This window comes from Gossypium arboreum, chromosome 5, assembly GCF_025698485.1.
Source record: "Gossypium arboreum isolate Shixiya-1 chromosome 5, ASM2569848v2, whole genome shotgun sequence".
Lineage (NCBI taxonomy): Eukaryota > Viridiplantae > Streptophyta > Magnoliopsida > Malvales > Malvaceae > Gossypium > Gossypium arboreum.
The window spans coordinates 13,421,571-13,439,019 of NC_069074.1; the positions used below are offsets into that span (position 1 = coordinate 13,421,571).

At 31.0% G+C, this 17,449-nt stretch overlaps 2 protein-coding genes across 2 annotated transcripts; one reads left to right on the forward strand and one right to left on the reverse strand.

Moving 5' to 3' along the window:
* The first annotated feature begins 4,962 nt into the window (after positions 1-4,962).
* On the forward strand, positions 4,963-8,371 carry LOC108450612 (GDSL esterase/lipase At5g45950). Its single transcript, XM_017748313.2, has 5 exons — positions 4,963-5,412; positions 6,249-6,379; positions 7,078-7,311; positions 7,529-7,775; positions 7,874-8,371. Exons 1-5 carry the CDS (start codon positions 5,118-5,120, stop codon positions 8,062-8,064), a joined length of 1,098 nt encoding a protein of 365 aa, XP_017603802.2. The 5' UTR covers positions 4,963-5,117; the 3' UTR covers positions 8,065-8,371.
* Positions 8,372-8,889: 518 nt separating this feature from the next.
* LOC108451792 (GDSL esterase/lipase At5g45960) lies at positions 8,890-11,705 on the reverse strand. Its single transcript, XM_017749475.2, has 5 exons — positions 11,243-11,705; positions 11,013-11,143; positions 10,677-10,910; positions 9,402-9,672; positions 8,890-9,283 (listed from the first exon to the last, which is right to left on the reverse strand). The coding sequence occupies exons 1-5, from the start codon at positions 11,517-11,519 to the stop codon at positions 9,090-9,092; spliced, it is 1,107 nt and encodes a 368-aa protein (XP_017604964.1). The 5' UTR covers positions 11,520-11,705; the 3' UTR covers positions 8,890-9,089.
* Positions 11,706-17,449: the final 5,744 nt, after the last annotated feature.

Here is a 17,449-nt window from a genome sequence, read left to right on the forward strand (position 1 = left end):
TCACATAATAAGTGTCTTGTTTATATATAATTTACATGTTGGCATGGTTTTTTTTTTTTCAATTGTCACATAGTCACGTGATCATATCTTTAATGTTTGTTTATCTTCACATGATAGGTTTTTTTTTTTTACTTAGTTATGAGGATCCTAATTTAATGTGCTAATATTAGACTGATCATGGAAATACCAAAGAGTTTAGGGTATGACTTGAATAGGAAGATGAACATTTACTATGTTGAGTTTGGTAAATCATTGAGCATGAGGTTGAGAATGTTAAATGAAAAGGATGCCATTGTGTTAGAACTAGCAACCCAATTAGTGAAAGGTGGGTTCTTGACTTATATGTTAAACATTTAGATGCTAAAATTGAGCATGACATTCCTACTGCATTTCTTGAACCTTTTGAGGATGTTCTTGACATATATGTTAAACAATGGTGTACTATGTAAGGGTGAAGCAGATGAACATAGTGCATAAATGGTGTTTAGGGTAATGTTGGTAGTGTTTCAAATGTTAGGGGTATTAATCTAGGAGGCAATTGTAAGGATGAGTATAATAATAGAGTGAAGGTTTTGGGTGATAATAAGTATTTTGTTTCATCTTACTTCAAAATTTTTGAAGGCACCAACTGGGAATTAGATGAAAATTATGTTAAGAAAGTGAAGTCTTATAATACTTACTATAAATTTGTTCCTTTAGATGATTGTTTTATTTGAACTTTTTTTAATAATTTTGTTATATATTCAAATCATATTTGCTCTTTTCTATATAATACCTAAAATTATCTATAGACCCTCTCAACCCATAAATAGAAAAATAATACGCTTCAACATATTTGAACCCACATCCTCTTGCGTTGACAATAATATTCATACGAATTAAGCTAAGACTCAATCGATTCTATTAATCTTATATATGGGCTCTTTAAAAATCAATTTCCTGATTTTTCAATTAGGAGAAAATTAAAGTTTAAATATAAAAGAGTGATAATTCAAGAATAAAAAGTATATGTAGTATCAAGGGATACAGTTATAGGGAGACTAATTATTACAGGCTATAATAAATAGAATAGAACAGTTTTAACCTTTGTGCTTAGTCTTTATTATTTTAATGAGTTTATAAAACATAAAAGATTAATTATTACATTTGCTTCAATGGATACTTTGGAAAAAAATGTCTTATAATAAATTTCACCACTAACATTTATATGTTTTACCAAAATAATCCTAATTATATTTTTGAGCTTTTTAATCATTAATTTTTGTTCTTTTTTGAAAAATTATTTTTTAATAGATTTGATAAAAGTAATGTTAAAAATTTAACGGGATGATGTGAAATTTTATATATAAAATATTTTAATGAGATATAATTTATTACTTAGATACCTCAATACAATAATTACATGGGTAAAATAATAAAAGAATTAATTAATTAATTCATAAAGTTAAAAAATTAATTAAAAGAAAATAAATATAATTATTTAAAAAATTCAAAATGAAGCATGATTTAATATTTTCGGTTTGATTTATTAATTATCTTTTGAAACCTATCAAGAAACAAACATATGCATTCATTTTCAAACTTTTTTAGATAATTATATTTATTTTCTTTAATTTAAGAGTTATTTTTATTCCATGTATGATTTTTTATTTTTATCATTTTATATGTAATTATATTTTAGATTGTCTAAGTAATAAATTACATCTCATTAAAAATATTTCATAAAATTTCTGTTAATTTTTAAATAGTATTTTATTAAATCTGTTAAAAAATAATTTAAAAGAAAAATAAAGGTTGATAGAAAAAAGACTAAAAATATAATTAAGACTATTTTGATAAAATATATAAACTTGCCATTAAGAAAAAAAAAAGGAAAAGTTGAAAGGACATTAAAGGCAGCGACAATTGCAGTCAGAAATTCAATCAAAGCAGTGCATCGCCAATCAATGCGAATAGCTCAAAATTCATTAATTTTCTTTTTCGACATTTTTTCTTGGATCACAAAATCCCCCAAAAAGGTAGCAATAGCTGTAAGTTACCTGCAACGAAGACTAAAGGTGGGATTAGCATTGATGTTTGAAATAATATTAACCTTTAAAAAGTTATTATACAAATAGAAAATTTTAATTTTTGAACTTCTAAAAAACAATTCAGCTGTTCAATTATAAATTTATCCTTTATTTATATAAACAATAAACTATAAATATGATTTATATATTTAAAATAAATTTTATAAATAAATTATATTAATTACTTAAAATATTTAAATTTAAAATTTATATATCATAATATTAATAATGAATTCTCAAAATTTATTTTACTATATTTGTATGATAATTTAAGTTAATTACTTATTAATACCAATTTAATAATAACATGGTGTTGTGATGGTTATGATGATGATGATGATTAGACTTGTCCATAAGTTAGGTTAGGCCAAACAGAGGATCAGTTTCAAAAAACTTCAAGACTGATTCATTTTCAACCTAGTCACACAACAGCCCATTTCACTATTTAAAAAATATTAAAATATATATTAAATGTTTTATAATTAAATTTAAATGATAAAAGAATATTTTAAAATTGAATCGAGTTGTGCTGAAGTGTAAAATTCTTGTTCAAGCCCAATCCAAATCAGATTGGGCCTATCAAGTCGAGTAGACTATTCGGCCCTTGAACAGGTCTAATGATGATGATGATAATAGTAATGCCAACAATATGTTAGCTCAATGGGAAGAGTATTGTGTTGTAAGTATAAAAACTTGACTTTAATCCCAAAAAGCTGAAAAATAAAAGATAATTTGCATTTGATTCAATTATTCTATAACTTATAAAAAAATTATTAATTTATTAAAGTTGTTATATGTGATTTTAATAGTTAAACATGTAATTTATATGTTTAAATTATATTTTATAAACAGTTAAAACATTTAAAATTAAAATTTTATATATTATAATATTAATTAATTTAAATATAAAGTAGGATGGTTGGAGATGAATGGAGAAAATGTCAACAAGAGTACGGAATTTAAATTTGAATTTTGAGGGGATATGGTGTAAATTTATTCACTTAATTTGAATAGTAGTGATCAAAGCTCAACTGAAATCGACCAAAAAAAAGTTGTAACTGTATTTTGGTGCGTTTTATTTTATTTTTCAGTATTCAATTTACGTCGTCAAGTATGGTTGATGAGGCCGACATTTTTCTTTTAATTATTGAAAACATATATAGTTTTATTAATTGCACTGAACAAATGTCTTGTCTCATTTAAAAGTTGTCATTGGGCGGAAGGTCGAAGAAATAAATACCAACAAAAAGGCTTGTATACTTCATTTACAAGTTCAAAGGCAGTGATTAAGGGGTACTAATTACACCCTAATAGCCAGATTATATAAGGGCTAAGAAGGGGCTTTTAATATATATGTATGCGGTAGTTGGCCTAACCAGTCACTTTAAATCAATAAGCTAGATTCTTTTTAGAATTAATCCGGCATCGAGGGCCTGGAAAGATGATCTGGAGCCAGCATATAGACTTTTATATGTACCAGCTGGGATTCCATTTTCTTCTCATTTTATTTGCTACTGAATTTAGGGTAAGACATGATCAATCACTTATAACTAAATAGGTCTATTTTGATAGCTAGTTGTCAATGGGACCAAACTTGGATTGCAATTTATATCATATATATTAATTTGATACATTTTTCAATAATGTGTACCGTCACATAGTTGACTAAATATCTATATATTATTCATTGTCAATATATTTATGTGTTCTTGAAAAAATATACATATTTATCTCAACCACTAGATACCATACATTTCAACGGTTTCCCTTTTTTTCAGTGGTTAGACGTGAAAATTAAAATAATTTATTGGAAGGGTCCACTTTGATTATTTGCCGTAACCTTACTTAAACACTGCATATAATTTATTTACACATTAATGGTGCACACAATAATTTTACATGGTGATTGGTTGTCTAATTTGGTGGAATTTTGCATGGGGAATCGGGGATTCGTTATTTTCTTTTAAATTTTATTATTATAAATATACTACATTCACAATTATAAATATATACATTCAATCAATTAAAATATGAAGTAGTACAAATTTATATAGAAAAATTAAAAAGAAGTAAGACAAAACTTATACATAAATTACTCACGAAATCTTGTCAACCATTTTTATTTTTACTTGTATACAGTACAATGGCCATAGGTTTAAAAAATAAAAATAAAAAGTTTAATTTTTAAGGAAATTTAAAAGATGTAACCCTAAATTATTTGGATACAATTTATTACTCAATTAAACTTGTTGAGTGTTTTGTTGTATGTTTTATCGTGTGAGAGGAATTTAGTATTTATAAGATACAATTATTGTTCATCGAAATGATGTCTTAAATAGGCTCCATGCATGTCAATACATATACTGTTCTAGACTTAACACGTATTCATCGAACTATCCATTTGACTTCATACCCTCTGTTTACAAACACCCAAGAACATGCAAGCCTAACTCGAGAGCTCATCACGAGAGCTCTCCCAATGAACCTTTGATGTCTTTATCTTCTGGGGCCCAAATTCCTCTGCATCTACTCAAGTTATGGGTTGATAGTTCGAATTTTTATTCAAATTTCAAGTTAATAACGAAAAAAACTATAACAAAACTTAAATTCAAGCCACACTATTCGAATATCATAATTTTTTATTATTGAAATAGTTCACCACACTATTTGAATTTTTATTGAAAAATATCAATTAAAATTCAAAGTATTCAAACTTGAATTTGAGCATAAATATCTACCTACTTATTGATTGCAACGTGTTATCCATGGAGTGGAAACTTGAAGATTTGGTTAATAGGATATCCATGATCTACTTAACAAGTCCTAAACTTTTACGACTGTAACTGTTCGAACTCCATATTTAATGCAATTAGTTTGCATTTCTCCATAACTTGGCAGACGCTGTTAAATGTTTCAACCAACACAAACCAGCCCGTCTGAGGCCTATTTAAGATTTGAAGTACGGCCATGGAAGAGTAACATCCATTCCGGAGAATAGAATTTCTAATAAAGGACCGGATTCCCTTTCCAAGCTTCAGCAAGCCAGATATGGCTCAAAATATGGCCAGGAGAAGGGTTGTTTTGGTGCAGATTTTGGCACTAGCCTTGGCCGCTGTTATGCCATTGCTCTCAGGAGGTGTGGATATTCAACAAGTTAGGGTGCTGGCAGCTAAATTCAACGTGACTTGCGTAGTGGTATTCGGAGACTCCAGCGTGGATCCAGGCAATAACAACTATATTGCTACGCCCTTTAAGGGTAATTTCCTACCGTATGGGAAAGACTTCTTCAGAGGCCACCCGACTGGACGGTTCAGCAATGGAAGGCTAGCCACTGATTTTATTGGTAATTTACTGCCTTGTCTCTCAGAATGTCAACTAGTTTCATACTGTAAATATAATTTTTACGCTTTCGAGTTTCCAAACGCCCTGCATCATCTTATCATTGGCATCAACTGCAGTTAACAGACTGATGCTGCTGAAAAATGTTTGGTTTTTGGCTCATTCACTTTGATTCATCCTTTACAATGACTAAAAAATTATTTATCTGAAGACCTACTAATGAACATATAAAACTAATACCCATACTATAGTTTAAAGAGTTTTGACTAGATTATTTACATGCAAGTTTTGACAACTTCAAATATTAATCTATAGGTTTTGATTTTGATATATTTTCCTTTTGTTTTCTATTAAAGACTCATGAAGATTAGTACAAAATATACTAAGCATTAAATCGATAAGACAACTTCATTAGTTGGTTGTGACCTGATAAATTGAAAAACAAAGCAAAGATGAGTAACATGAAAGTCTAAAAATAGACTTCTAACTAAATATATTTGTTTTTCTTACTTTAATGTGTTAAAAATACGCACAAGATATTGTACTTGTGGACTCTCATATATTATATATGTTTCGTTGGTTCAATTACCAATCATGCTTTTAAATGTTAAATCATATATACATGCTAGCAGCTGATGAATCGATCACTTTCAACATTCTAGGCTACACATCTCTATCAATTCAAAAGCAGTGAAAACAAATATTCTTTCTTTCATGCACGATTAATGTAATTTGTCGATTCTGTATTCAATGTCAAAAGCCAAAGGAAAACTTTGATTTTGGCCAATAAATATTTCAGAATGTCCTCTGCTCACGTAGTGTTTATTAATAAATGATCAGCTGAAGCTTTGGGTTACACGGACGAAATTCGACCTTTCCTTAACAAGAGATTGAGACCAGTTGATATCTTGCATGGTGTTAGTTTCGCATCAGCTGCTTCTGGTTATGATGAGCTCACTGCCAATCTCTCAGTAAGTCTGCCCCTTTTATTTGGAAACATATATATATATTGCTCGACAAAAGAAATTTTATTAATAAAAGAGAAACATCCACTGTTACAGTGGTGATACATCACTAATAACATAAAGAGCAACGCCTAAGCATACACCGAAAACAGGCCTCCGATAGGAACACAATAAAAACAACACCAATAAGCACCAAAGCGTTATACTCCTATGGCATTACAACAGTATAACAAACACTAGGAGAACATCAAGATTAGACAAGCACAAAAACAGCAAACACTCGAATCATCAATTTCCAAACAAGTGCTGACCCAAAACTCCAAGATCGGCAAACCAGAACAAAATACTCAACCTCAAGCCATTCACCAAAACAAAATATATGGATAAGCTATCAATTCCACCCTTCCCCAAAAGCATCAAGGGAAAAATTGATGAAAGAATTGAACCCACCTCAAATGACAACTACTTGATAATATATCGTTCTCCCTAAAACCAGTAGGACATGGAAACATAATCAAACACCAGCTTTAATTTACCCTCAGTCGAACCTTCATGGGAAGCTTAGATAAACTCCAACTCAAGAGGCTTAACAACCAAGACCAAATAGGAACACTTTCCTCAACTTATCTCTTCTCATAATCTTCCTTTTTCCAATGCATGTGTGCATGTGTGTGTTTATATTTTTGTTTTTATCGGTGAAACAGCATGTCCTGCCGGTTTCCAAGCAGCTAGAGTATTTCAGGGAATATAAGATGCGGTTGAGGCAACTGGTTGGAGCGAGGAAAGCAGAAAATATTATAAAAAATGCGGTAGCTGTGATGAGTATGGGCACAAATGACTTTCTTCAAAACTACTATTTAGAACCCATTCGCCCCAAGCAGTATACTTTGGAAGAGTACCAAAATTACTTGGCCTCTTGCATGTCTGACGATGTTAAGGTGCCTCCCTGTCTCTCTGCTATACCCTACTTGTAATATATCTTGTATAGAGCATTAACATTCCATTTGGTTGAAAGGAAAATACTCAACTCTTTTAAGATTAGTTGCATGTAGGGAACACATAGGTTAAATATTTACAGATCCCAACAATCATCTTCCTATCCTATCCTATATTCTGTTGGTTTAACAAATTCCAAGTCGTTTTGATTTATTGCAGACGATGCACAGTCTTGGGATAACAAGATTAGTGGTAGTTGGGGTGCCTCCCCTGGGGTGCATGCCCCTTGTCAAGACTCTAATGAACCAGGAAACATGTGTGGAAAAGTATAACAATTTCTCCTCCTCCTTCAATTCCAAGCTACAATTCAAGTTGGAAGTCGCCAGGACAACATTAGGGATGAAAATTGGCTACGTTGATGCTTATGGCATCTTTGAGGACGCTGTCAATAACTCCAAAAAATATGGTTAGCTTTTAATCTTTCCCTTTTTATTTTCTGTTCAACATTTGACGATAGTAGCATGTAATAACTTCTGGATAAAAACATAATGAAAAAAATGACAGGTTTCATTGAAGCTTCAAAAGGGTGTTGCGGGACGGGGACCATAGAGTATGGAGATACATGCAGAGGCATGAGTACATGCGCTGATGCGTCAAAATATGTATTCTGGGATGCTGTTCATCCCACTGAAAGAATGTATGAAATAATCGCTGGGCAGGCCATTGATTCTCTCCGGAAACAGCTGATGGCCTAGCTAGAAGCCTGCAAGCTGCAACTTTAGGTAGATCGGTGCGTTAATTAAGTATGCTTTGTACTAAGACTCTACGACTAAAAGAAACTGTTTTGTGTAATTTAGCATTTTGGCTTCTCCTTCTATTGTTTGTTTATCAATCTGTCTACCATTTTTGAGGTACGCTTGTTGGATGGAAAAGTGAAAGGTGGAAGGAAGGACTGAAAAAGTAGAAAATAAATAATTGGAGTATGCTTATTTTTCTTTTTTTTTTTGGAGAAACATTATGAATGCTCACTATTGGTCAATAATATACACACTTATGTTTGAATTTTTCTTTTTATATTTTTGGAAAATTTTAAATTTTTAATATAATTTGACGAACTTTTTTAATTTTACTTTTATTTTGAAAAATTAAGACTTTTTAGTTAATTTATTTTTAAAAATTATAAATTTCATAATCTTTTATATTTTTATAATTTTTGAATATAATTTTAAATTATTAGTGTATATAATAAAAATTGTTAGCAAAAAAATACGATTCAAATTTTAACGGAGCCTTCAAATTGTATTGGAATTGTCGAATTTGACTAAAACAATCGGTCGAGTACGGTACAAAAGTAGGTGGCTTATAGAAATGTCAATGGTGGACGAAATTATGGTAGAGTGCAAATTTAATTATTTTTTTTAGAAAGAAATAACGCTAAAAAATTATAAGATTAAAGCTTAGGCGAAAAAACTGCCTGTAAATTTATCTCTATCGATAAAAGTACGAATAAACTCGGGTGGAACAACGATAACTTGCAAATTTCATTAATTTTAAAGCAGTGGTAATTGATAAACCTCTAATTATGAATCATAATTTTTTTTTTCTTTTTGCAAAATTTTCAGTGACATATAAGTCTTAACTGGTATCTGTTGCATTAAATTTACATGTCGCTGAGCATTCAATGTACTAAACCACCCACATATACAAAAAATACATATTATTTGTTAAGTAATATTAGATTTAATTATATATATTTATACATCACTCCACCAGTCGAATATCAATCCTGGATAAATGAATCGATGACAGGACGACTAGCCATAAACAAGTTGATGTATGTCTTTTCAGTTGGGTGAATTGAGTCAAAAAATACATATTTAGATGCGTCGTTGCACACAAATGATCCTGGATTACACAAAAATCCTGCTTCTAAATAACCACTCCCACAGCAGCCATGGCTAACCTCATCGAAATCTGCAGAGAAATAATGGGAAAAATAAATATATAGCAGATGAAAAACGAAATCTGGGTTGCTGATATAATTACAACGTAGAAACCACACATTATTTTTTAATTAGAAGATTATGCTTACCATGTTTTCCGAGCCCTTGAATCATATCAATCAATGGTGTGAAAATGTCGACGTAAGTGATTTTTGCATCCAGATGAGCTAATCTACCCTGCATGGAATTCAGTTCATTTTGGAGCATTTGGTTATATTCCATTCCTACTTTAGATAAGTTTTCTATGCAACCACGTTCGAGGATGGCGTTTTTAGAATAGAGAGTGATCACAGCCGGCAGACAACCCATAGGGGGCAGCCCAGTAACTGCGATTCTCCGAGCTCCTTCATCCCATAAATCCTGCGTTAAACATTTGTATACACACTAATTAATTAATCAACGCCTCCCAAGTTGTAGGGCTTGAAGACTGCCCTAGGGCCTAGGCTGTTCTATTATTCTTAAAGACTGCCCTCCAATACCTATCCAGCAAGTTGATTGCAATAAGTCAACCAATGGAAGAATCGGAAGGTGGTGTATTTTCCATGTAGTTAATGCTAGGACCCCATACATTCCTTACAGTCCTTTCTACGTGCATTACAAATTTGCTCAGATTCTTCCTACTTAAATTCGTAATAAAAAAATTATGAAGACTCTTGTACTATTTGTCTCTTTATTAAAAAATAGTTAAATTAATCTTTTTATATTAGATTAAAAAATAAATTGATCATTTTTGGTAAAAATTTTATCTATTTGTATTGTTAAAAACCTGTGTGGCTGACGAAATAACCAAATTTTAACAGTAGAAATAGATTGTATTTTTAAGAGAAGAACTAATTTATTTTTTGATCTAATGCATATGGACCAATATATCTATTTTTTTAGTAGAGAGAATAAAGCAAAATACAATCCTACTCTTAATAAAAAAACTTCTATAATATTTTTATCACTCAGTCCCAACCATGCAACCTTTTATGTTATCCAACAAATATATGTTTGGAGGAGGTAACCATTTGTAACTCACATTTGAATAGTCAAATTTTGACTCAAGCCCCATATCCCTACAACCTTGATTAACTAGCGTTTTTCTTATCCAGAAAATATATGGAATGTTGTAGCCACTTGTAACTCACAGTCGAAAAGTAAAATTTTGGACGGCTCAAGCAACCCCTTCCCCTTCATCAAAAGGTAGATGAATAAATTATATACCATGAAACATATATGGTAAACTAGTATCATTTGTAGGTTATCCTTAGCTATTAACAATCTACTCCTCCGTATCGTTAAAAATAGGAAATTAATTTGATTTGTTAAATATGTTATTATGATCTCTTTGGATAGTTGTAGTAGTTCTAATTAAGCCAAACCTGTAGGACTTGCTTAAAACTTTGCAAGACGAACTGTTGATAAGCTGAGACGGTATAGCTTTTTCGTCGAATTGGTAAGGTGAAATAGTTGACTACAAAGTCATTAGTACCACAACTGATGAGAAACACAGCTTCTTTGATAATAGCTTCCGTTCTTCTATTTCCAATGGCAGATTGCAGTCGTTTTTTATACTCTTTAAAATACTCCAGCTGCTTGGGTAATGAAATCACGCTCTGCATTTCAACACATTAACTTTTGAACTTAAATTAGCTTTTCACACTACATTATAACGTATACATCAAAGAGAAAAAAAGGGAAAAAGGAGAGATGCGGACAGATATCTGTGGTGTAAGTGGATCAAATCCAGAGCCGGCGGAGGCGAAGCTAACTCCTGTCATCAGCTCCTCAATGCTAAGGTTGGGATCCAAATATGGTGGCAAATATTCTTTAATGCCTACATAAGAAACTGCCCAAACGCACCAAATGAAAGCAGCTCAAGTTTACTTGCACCACAAAGGATAAAGTACTAAATATCATGTTTCATTTGAATGGATAATCAACCTACCAATGAGATCGGTGGAAAGCTTCCCGTTAGTAAACCTTCCGGTCGGCACGTGGTCTCTAAAATCCTTTCCATAAGGAGGAAAATTGCCCCTAAACAGGGTCTTTACGTAGTTGTTGTTCCCAGGATCTACCGTCGAATCTCCAAAGACAAAAGCAGCCGTAATCTTGTTGTTGAAGGGCCTTGGCGTTAGCAAGCCTTCAGCATGAGCAACAAAAAACGACATGTAGAGAGAGAGAAGAGTAAGAAGAGGAAAAGAAAATTTGTGACAAGACTCCATGGGATCCTCTAGTTTGATAGTGGGAATTGAACAAATTTTGGACTGATCGACTATTATTGAGTGTATGGGGGATATGCTTATTTATTATAGCCTCCCATTAGCCAGCGTTATTTTTTGTCTGTCACAAAAGTGAAAATGGGACAACTTCAAGCAGCAGTTTAAGTTTCTTGACAAAAAAAAACATCATCGCTAATGTACAGTGTTTTATCGCCCTTTCTATATTAGTTTGGTTGCTGTAGTTTGGAAACCTAACCTTTCCTGATCAGTCTTTAGCTTCTCAACTACCAAATTACAGAGCAAAATTTGCCAAATTAAAATTAGTCAGAGGCTTTTTACATATCGGGAAACAGTATCCTTTTGACAAAATTTTGCTTTGGTAAATTAGCAGTTGAAAACGTTGTACTGAACATTTTTTATACATAGTAGTAACTGTGTTGTGTCACTAAAATTTGTCCAAAAGGACTATTATTGAAGTCTTGTAAAACGTGTTTTTTTCCCATTTGATCATCCAAGACGTGATTGAGTGTGTTGAAACTTGAAAGTAAGAAGCTTCTGCTACAAGTTTGGTTGTTTCGTGTCCATGACTTTGGTCGACAATTACCTGATACTATGAAATGTTAATCTCATATATGTGGTAAGCTACTTATGGGGTTTAGCATTTTAGATTTCTTTTAACCCATAAGTTGAGATAAACACTCTGCTCTAATTATTTCCCTAACAAGTTAATACTACTGCGTATATATATATATACACATTAATTATCAGAAGATGTGGTGGTTACTAATTAATGAAGGGATGTCCAACACGGAATTTATAAATTATATTTTATACTCAATAATAGAAAAGATGTGGAGCCACTATTAAGAGGAAACAACCACAAGATTAAATAAAATAATATATATAAAAATAAAAAACAGTTGAGATATATATGGTGAGGATGAATATCCATAAACGTGTTAACATTTTGCCTTATGCAGTGAGCTATGGGCCTATATTATAAATATATAAAATTTTCACTGTAAATCTCAGAACTCTATTTGCTTTTCGATATCATCACACACAAAAATGGGGGGATGGCTGGTGCCTGGAGCAGATTCCTGTTTATTTTAAGTTGTTTCCAGAACTATTCATCACCAGAAAAAAAGACAAAAGTTATAAACAAATAAACAGATTGCAAAGTTTTCAAGCCAATCGGTTTGAAAATGTGTTGCCATAATAGAGGTATGGATCAGAGTCTGGACACTCGAGTTGAGGCAGCTTCAAGTGCCCGTTACATCGAAAGCATAATCTAATGGGAGAAATTAATATGGGTGTCCCAACTTTCCTTAAAAAAATTGACAGTTGCAGAACAGATTAGTTTATCATTTCCTCTCTCTCCCAGCTCCAAAATTCTGCTGTATGGAAAAAGTACAGTGAGATGGTAACAAGATGAGCGAATAAGTTGTCGGAGAAGACACATTATGTTTGTGAAAGAAAATGATGATGTGAATCCACAAAAGTAGAATTTTATCGTTCTGGATACCATATAAATATTTTAATTTGTATAGGCATTTTATATTTGTCGTGAGCATATAGACGTTATATAGCGTACAGTGTATGTTAATTAATCAAAATTTGTTAGTAATGCTATTATGGCACAGCTGCAAGTACCCCAATGGTGACCCCTGAACCACTATTTGCAACTAAACATGGACACTTTTTTCTTTTGTTCTGAATTTAGGACTCAACCACTTTTGTTTTTTTGGACTGGTGACTCAACCACCTATTTACTTGAAAGCTAATGTTATTAGCTTATTGAGGTAAAGTAAAATGAATCTAAAATTAAAGAAATAATCGTAATATAATAAAGCTTTGAATAGTTGATCTTTAGTTAGATTCTCTTACATCAAACTTTTGAAGTATGGTGAGATGTGATCTTAAAATTTGAGCCCACGATTTCTTTTATCATTACAATTTGTGCTCCTTTTTTAAAAACATTACGGGGTTTACCATCGTGGGTTCTTTTATTTTTTTTGGTAAATCCTACAATTGGACATACAATTTTCATAAGTTTTTATTTTGGACATTAAAAATAAAAAATAAAAAAGAGTTGCAAATTAGTGCATTCGTTAACAACTGTATTCATTTTAATCACTAAATTTTTATAAGTTTTCATTTTGGTCACCCGTTAATTTAATGTTATTATTCACTCATTTTAGTCACCCAACTTTAATAAGTTTTCATTTTGGTCAATCATTTACTTTTTAAAATTTTATTTTATTTTATTAATTCCTTATAAAACCTAGGTACTTTTATTAATTCTAAAAGGAAAAATTAAAAATAAAATTAAAATTAATTTTAAAAAGATAAAATGAGTGACTAAAATGCCAACGCATTAAAGTTTGGTGACTAAAATTAGTGTATAATAACATTGAATTAAGGTCAGATTGTCAAAATAAAAACTTATTAAAGTTGGATTACTAAAATGGAAACAGTTGTTAATAGCAGTACCTAATTAGTAATTTTTTTTTTTGCTGCCCAAAATGAAAACTTATAAAAGTTGGATGGTCAAATGTGAAGTTTACCCTTTTATTTTTTTAATTATCAGAGAAAGGCATAAAAGAACCCGTAAAGGGAAGGCCATTATAGGCAAAGACCGTAAAATTTTGACAAATGAATGTAAATTTAATAATTTTAGAGCTTAACTAATATATTAATTCCTTAAAAATTAATATATTAAAAATATTTGGTACAAGTGGAGTTTTAGATTTTATAAGATTATATTAAAAGAATAATTTTAAAAATATATATGACAATTCATTAAGATGACTTGTGGAATAAATTAACATACTAAATACTATCTCATATGTTAATTAATAATTTCTAAAAATTAAATAAAAATATTTGGAACATTATTAGTGGAGTTTTAAATTCTACAAATAGAGTTAGAGGGTAGACAAATATTCTATAGGGTATAATAAATTATTAAAATATATATTTTAAAAAAGCACATGTTAAAATTTTAATGTTGCATGTGTAATAATAACACATGAAATATTCATGATATTAAATTTTAAAAATAGGTTAAATTGTTTATCATTACTAATACTAGAAATCACATGGACAAGTATATGCGTGAAACCATAGATTTAAAATATAGATGTGTGTTTAAAATAACATACTATAAATAATAAAATATATGGTTTAAAACTAATTAATCATAATAACACATAAAATATGTACAATATTAAAATAAAAATAGATTAAATTATAAGTAAAACGAAATTTTCACATATAAATTTATCGATAAACAATACTAAATACACTACAATTATTTATCATGATTTTGTTAACAATTGTGAGTTAATATCGAGTTGACTTATAACACTAACTCAATTAGTAACATTATTAATATATATAATTAATGGAAATGATAAATTGTGCATATTAAAATAAAAATACAGAATATTGAAATGATAAATTAATATTTTAATAATTTAATTTCCGATTGATTGAAAAGAACTATGAGATGAGTTTTTATTACTGATTGATAATTGAGTTATAATTTTTTTTTTTTCACCAAAAAAAAATTTAATTCCTACGAGTTGAAATCGTTAGGGCAATTTGATGCGGCTGAAGGCCTGAACCCCATTCATCAAATGCATTAACTTGTATTGGCCTACGAAGCTTTCTACCCGTACCCACAACCCGCCGCATTTGCATCATACTCTCCCATCTTTCTTTGGTTTTAATTAACCCTTTAATTCTTTTCAAATGTTGAAGCATGTGTCCTTATAATAACAAAATGTTGTTATAGTTGAAATCGGTTTCCTTAATTAAGGATGTCAATGCTTGGACCTCAAGAAAAATGGATTTTGCATTGATGCACATGCAACTACCACATTTGCTCTGTTCACATATCGTATTGATCTGCAATCATAAATCGGATTTACATGAAATAAAATAAAAATTCAATATTATAAAGCTCAAAAGGTTGTCAATTATCAGTAGCTAATTTTTTAGATTCTTAATTTTCAATAATTAAAATTTTAAAAAAATCAATCATTTTATTGAGGGCCGGTGATTTCCTCCACCCTAATTTCTTTTATTAATCCCATTTCTCTCTTCTTTCTTTTTCTATTGATTCTATTTTTCTTCGATTTTTATTCTTTTCTTTCAATTTTTTGTTTTGAAACAATCTAATTCAAGGCTGAAATTATTCGCAATTTCAGATGAACAGATATTAAAGTATTATTCACATAAGAAAGTATTATGCTAGTGGAGCATCTAAAAGAAGTAATTGATGAAGGCACCCAATATTGGCAATTTTCTCTGGTTGCTCAATTTCTGGGGATACCACTGAATCTTGGAGTATTATAAAAGATGACAACTCATTTATGAGGTAAAAAAGGAATCATGAAATTTACAGGTATAACTTGTTTCTTCTTCGGTTTTTTAATGGTGACACTAGAGAATGACCCTTGGCATTTTCCAAAAAACTCTTATGATTTTGAGGAGATGGACTCCAAACATGAAGAGTCTAGATTTCAACACATCCAAACTTTTGATCTCGATCCATTTGAGTAAGGTCCTTTTGGAATTGTTTACATAGAAAGGACTCAACCAAATCACTAGTACGATTGGGAATCCGCTCTACATGGATGTTATAACAGCTAGAAGGCAACAATTGGCATTTGCAAAGGTGTGTGTAGAGGTAACCACTAGCTCAACTAAGCCTAGATTTATTAATGTTACACTAAGTGATGGCTCCATTTCATTCATAAAGGTGGAAGTTCCATAGTTTCCACTTTGATGTTCTGAGTGCAAGACCTTGGGGCATTATGAGAAACTTTGTCCTAAGAAGCAGGTTAAAGCTATTCAAATTTGGAAACCCAAAGAGTCTTTAGTTGTGATGACTACAAATTCAGACTTAGGTGTAATAGTAGAGAAATTGGTTTCTGATATACTTAGTACGCTAAATAAATAAAATAAAATAAAATAAAATAAGATGAAAGGGGAGTTGAAAAGTAAGAAAGGTAAAGAAGTGATTGAACAATGAAATTTCTATACCTGGATCTAGCAGCAGATTTTAGATATTGTGTTCAACAAGTGATGAGGAAGTTGTTATTCAGGATAGAGTTGAACTAGTGCAAGGCTTCTCCTCGCAAGGCTAGAATTACATCAACGGGGGTCGCAAACTTTGCGAATGCTACGAAGACAAAAAAGAAAAATCAAATGGAGGGGTAAAGATTACAAGTTGGGCTGCAAAGCAGTTGAGCTTTGCTAGGAGAATTGTTGAAGTTAGTTCCCATGCAGCCCATGCAGATTCAAGCACGTGAAAATTAATGCACTTATGTTATCCGGGTAAAGTATGTGCAAGAATTCATACACACAAGTTACCCGGGTAAAATACATGTAACTGAAGGGGTTGATGCTTCTTTTCTGTCTCAGTTACATTTTGTTACCGTTTAACTATGCTTTTGTAATCTAGTTCATTTTGAACTTAGTTTAGTTTATGTTTGATGTAATTTGATGGTGATAGAGCTGATCACCAGCTTTGTTTATGTTTGCAAGCAAAATCACCTAGTCCCTATGTAATTAGTGGAGTTAGGTAGTGTTTAGGTAAAGGATTTGTTAATATTTTGACCAGCCAAATGACTGGTATATGTAATGGCTTTAAGCCAATGTTTCAAATGAATGAAATCATCAGATTTTCTTCCATATGCTCCATCTTTCTTTGCCTTCTAAAAACTTCTAAGTTTTGTTCTTCATTCTTGACAGTAGCTAAAAGCTTGAACTCCAAGCATTTTTCCTTCATATTTTATCCGGGTATAATACGTTGCTGCAGGTGCTCTATTTGAAATTCTTACTTTACCCGGTTAAAGTGCACTCAAACTCCAACAATTGGTATCAAGAGCTTTCATCTTAGAGGACCTGTTGTTGAAAATTAA